The sequence below is a fragment of the Myotis lucifugus genome, unplaced genomic scaffold, assembly GCF_000147115.1.
Source record: "Myotis lucifugus unplaced genomic scaffold, Myoluc2.0 scaffold_43, whole genome shotgun sequence".
In the NCBI taxonomy this organism is placed as follows: Eukaryota; Metazoa; Chordata; class Mammalia; order Chiroptera; family Vespertilionidae; genus Myotis; species Myotis lucifugus.
Genome location: NW_005871091.1, coordinates 23,870 through 28,745, shown reverse-complemented (window position 1 = coordinate 28,745; position 4,876 = coordinate 23,870). Strand labels below are relative to the sequence as shown.

General features: G+C 38.1%; 1 protein-coding gene across 1 annotated transcript in view; it reads right to left on the bottom strand.

The window, feature by feature from the left end:
• Nucleotides 1-4,545, bottom strand: part of LOC102435817 (olfactory receptor 1J2) — a 14,178-nt gene extending 9,633 nt beyond the window's left edge. The window contains exon 1 of the mRNA XM_006088088.2: nucleotides 4,049-4,545. Coding sequence (XP_006088150.2) covers nucleotides 4,049-4,545 — 497 coding nt within the window. The remainder of the gene's footprint in view (nucleotides 1-4,048) is intronic.
• Between the last annotated feature and the right edge of the window lie 331 nt (nucleotides 4,546-4,876).

Genomic DNA, 4,876 nt, shown 5'->3' with positions numbered 1-4,876 from the left:
GGTGGAGCAACAGCAATGGCTGCCAGTCAGCCCTGCACCGGAGAGGTGCCCGAGTATCCGTGTCTCACGTGCCCCCCTCCCCCCCCCCCCCCGTATGGACAATGATCACTGTGAGCACTCTGTGAGAAAGCCACCCTCGTGTTCCTGTCTTGATGCCAGACAGTTCAGTTTCTGCCCATATGTGTCTGTGTCCCCCACAGTCTCGCCTGGAATGGAGTTCAGAGCAAGCGGGAGCTTGTATCTCCCTCCCGATTAAAAGAGCAGCACATCCAGGTGCCAGCGCTTTATGTGCTCCGCATCTCTTACCGGTCTCAGTGCGCTTTCTTCACCTCTCTAGTTGTGGAACTTCCACTCAGCCAGCTTTCCTGCGGTTCTGGGTGGTCATTGTTCTGCCTTTTAGTTGTAATCTTGATGTGGTTGTGAGAGGCAGCAAGTATAGGCGCCATCTTGGTTCTCCTCCGGAAAATATTATTTAAAGTAAAAAAAAAAATCAAAAAATTGAAAGAAAAGAAAACCTATCATAGTGTTTAGCTAATCATATACTTTACATAGTGTTCTTCTCAATATTTGCTGTCTAATGCCTATGCTGTACACCTGAAATCAATACAGAATAATATTGAAAGTAAATCTAATTGAAAAAAAGAAGAAAACCTGTGATTTACCAGCAAATAAGTAGAAGTAACGGAATTGAACAGATTTGGTATAGGGTAGTCCACACAATCATTGGCTTCAAATTCCTATGGTTCTGTATGTTGAAAATGTGAACAAACTTGTTCCCTGGAAATGAGAGGGTATAGATATGGCTCATCTATAAAAATATGCTGAGGTCATAAGGAATTTCTGTAAAAATTTATTGGTGATTCTTATATGACAATATTATTGCAAATGTGGTGGCCAAATGGTGATTCTTCTAATTCTGTTATTTCTTCTATGTTTATTAGGTGTACTAGTATTCTCCTATAAGAAGGGACTTACCCTATTTCCCACATTTATTTATTTGTTTGTGGTTTCATATCAGTATGGTCTCATGGACGCTTACATATTTTCTTGAGTTATAATCCATTACCACTATTTATTTTGTAGCTTTAGGTGTTTTTATTGGTTGCAAGGTTCTAAGTGATCTCAGAGGAGCCCACTGGGAAATACTTATAACAGAAACAAAAGGAGTAAAAACTAGAAACTAAGTAAGTGAAGGGAAGTTTACCCACAGGAGGTGGGTCAGGAGTGGGACACAAATAAAGAGGGATGGGGCAAGATAGCTGTTGATATACAGACAATAAATAAAAAAATAAATTTCAACCTGTTTATACATTTTAAAACCCATGAGTCTGAATTGATGTCTCCAATTCTAGTTTGACACCATAGAGTTTTCCAGCCTCTCCTTTTCCATGTACAGAGCTCCTTTCCCTGAGAGTGAGAGTCACTATCTTTTCCTCAGTGTTTACTTATTTGCTGAATCTTTGGATACATGGTGAGTTGTTTCAGAATCTTGAAGTCATACCACAGTTAATAACATACCACAGCTTAAAACTTTGTTTTGAGTTTTTTTTAAATTGTGAAAGTATATAGACAAAATTCTAAGTTCAAGAACTACTTAGGTTATTTATTTTATTTTCCCTTTTAGTGTAATTATGGTGTTAATTTAAATTTTTTTACGTTCATTTTATTTGTTTTATTCTATTTTGCTTTACTAGCCTCCTTCTCCATTCATGTTTTACTTGTAAAAGTCAGCATAGTCAAAACTACGCAAATAATTCTACCCATCTCCCCATCGCTTCTGCCCCAACTCCTGTGGATAAAAAATCCTATTAGTTTCTGATTTACTCTTCCTGTGCTTCTTTTTGCTCAATGGGTAGACAGTTGGATATTTTATTTACCTTCATTTTTTACATGAGAAGTAGCCCACTATAAATGCTCTTTTACACATTGCTTTTTTAAATTTAGCAATATATCTTACTATTTCTTTGTATTAATTCATAGATATCCTTGTTCTTATTTTTTTCACAGTTGCAAAATACTCAGTTGATATTCTGTGGAGACTACTTTAGTGGTCATAAATTGAGATATTGCTGATGAGTGTCCTAAATGGTTCAAATGGCTAGAATGGTAAATGTTATCTTTTGTATATCAAACTAAAATTAAAAATTAAAGAGAGTGTAAGAAGTGATCTCTTAAGAACACAGGGAAGAACCATAAAACAATAGTGATCATGTAAGATTAAGTTAATACAGGCAGTCCTCGGGTTACGTCCGATTCGATGTACGCCGTTTCGTGGTTATGTCGCCATCTCCCATTTATTTATATAAAAAAAGAAGTTCTGTCATTTTGACATATGTACATATGTGCTTTATGTTTTTTTTTTTTATCATTTATTTACCACAAGTAAAGGTCAGGAATTGTTATCTTTCTTTTAAATTTTTTTTTTACTATTTCACTTCATTAGTGCTGTGTATGTGCTCCATGTGAATGATGTAGGTGCTTATGTAGGTGGGTTTCGGGCCGTAGGAACAGATCCTCGACATAACCCGAGGACCTACTGTAGAGGGAAATGGATTAAAATATACATTTAATCAAAAGGGAGGAAGACAAGAGAGAATATATGTGAAACATGTATCAAATGAAAAACACAGTTACATGGAAAATATAAATTCAAATGTGTTATGAGTACATTAGATGTCAAGAGACAAAATTCTACAGAAATACAATAATTGTTGCTCTACATAAAATGAGCAATATCCAGTATTACATTGTTAATAATGGACACCTCAGAGATATAAGGAAAAAGAAAAATTTAAAGTGATGGAACAAATATACCATTTAAACTCTAACCACAAGAAAGCTGCATTTTACTCCCTATTCTATACTAGTATCTATACCTCTATCTGTATATTTATACCTATATGTCTGTTCATATATCTGTATGTGTACCTATATCCATAGTGATAGATATAAAGTACTTATACTAATATTAGAAGTAGATGAGTAGTTAAGGTAAAGCCCATTTCTAGAAACATCTCCTAATCATAAATGCAGTGGTGTGCTTTTGAATGTATTTTTAAAATGTCTGGCCCTCTTGTTTGAAAAGCCTTATTTTGTAGCATATGCCATTTTTCATAGCGTAATTTTTCTTATCATGGCTGATGGCAATCTACCAACAGGATGTCCTTGAATGTCAGTTGGGAAGAGATCCTCACAATCAACTTGAAGCCATCAAAAGCCAGCATCAAAGAACCAGGTAGAAAAAAATTTCACCAGAAGCAAATCATGAGGCTAAATCAGTATGTCATCAATAACATAGGATAAAAAATACATAAGCAAAAACTGACACATCTCAAAAAAAAGATAAATCCACAACTATAATTATGCAATATATTTTGCATAAGATTTTGGATATATCTTATGAGATGATGAACAAGCAAAAATTACTAATTGGGAATATAACATTATTAACAATCCATGTAGCAAACTTGACCTAGTTTACATATTAACCACACTGTACGGGACAACATAATTCATATTCTATTAAAGTTATATGGAGATGTTGACTATTCAGTAATTTTAGGAGATATATTTCCCTGTGCTCCTGACTGCAACCAGAGGATTTAGTGATTGCCACTTTAAGAACTTAATCCTCTTGACACACATCTCTAAGGCCTGTTTTATATCTCTGTTCCTCAGGCTGTAGATGAAGGGGTTCAGCATGGGGGTAACTACCATATACATGACTGAAGCAATTATGTCTTTGGAACCCCATGACGAGGAGAAAAAGTAAACACCTGTAGCTGTCCCGTAGTATAAAGACACCACAGAGAGATGGGAGCCACAGGTAGAAAAGGCTTTATAGAGTCTCCTAGTGGAGGGGACCCTGAGGATGATGGTCCCTATACGGATATAGGATCCCAAAATAACACCAATACACAAAAAGGTAATCATTCCTCCAACAGTGTATATGACCAGCTCATTGAGGAAGGTGTCTGAACAGCTCAGCTTCAGGAGTGCAGCAAGGTCACAGAAGTAGTGGATGATGGCATTGTCAGCACAGAAAGACAGTCGGACCAAGAGGAGGGTGTGCAAAAGGGCACTGCAACAGGAAAGAATGCAGGAGTCAGCCACCAGCAGCACACACAGCCCCTCCCTCATGATAGTGGTGTAGTGCAGGGGGTGACAGATAGCCACATACCTGTCATATGCCATTACAGCCAGAAGAAAATTGTCAAGACCAACAAAAAGCAAGAAAAAATACAACTGAGAAATACATCCTACATAGGAGATGGATTGTTGCCGAGTCTGCATGTTGATGAGCATCTTTGGGACAGTGACAGAGGAGAGAGAAAGGTCAGAGAAGGCCAAGTGGCTGAGGAAGAAGTACATGGGCGTGTGCAGGCGAGGGTCCAGCCTGATGAGCAGGATGATGAGCAGGTTGCCCAGCACCGTGGTCAGGTACATGCCCAGGAACAGGGTGAAGAACACGCCCTGCTGCCCTGGTGGGACGGGGAGCCCCAGGAGGAGGAACTGGGACACGCTGCTCTGGTTCTCAGGCCTCATGCTGCTCTTCTGTCTGCTGGGGATGAAGAAGGCTTGGGAGTCTCAGGAACCTAGAAAGGATGAATAGGACATCTCATCTCATACTGTCATTATTTGGAAATCATTCATTTTTAAATACTTTCATATTAATTTCTCACACCTGTGGATGTATGCTTCTTTCCTCTCTTGCAGTCTTGCTCCAGGAAAACATTGAACCTCCAAAGTAGTCACACAACGTCATCACAGAGAATTAAGAGGGGTTTGCTCTTTATACAAATATTACTTTTAACATCACGTCTTTGTCAGAACCTCTTCAAAGGACTGCAGTGCAGCAGTGAGCAAGAAAAGCAAG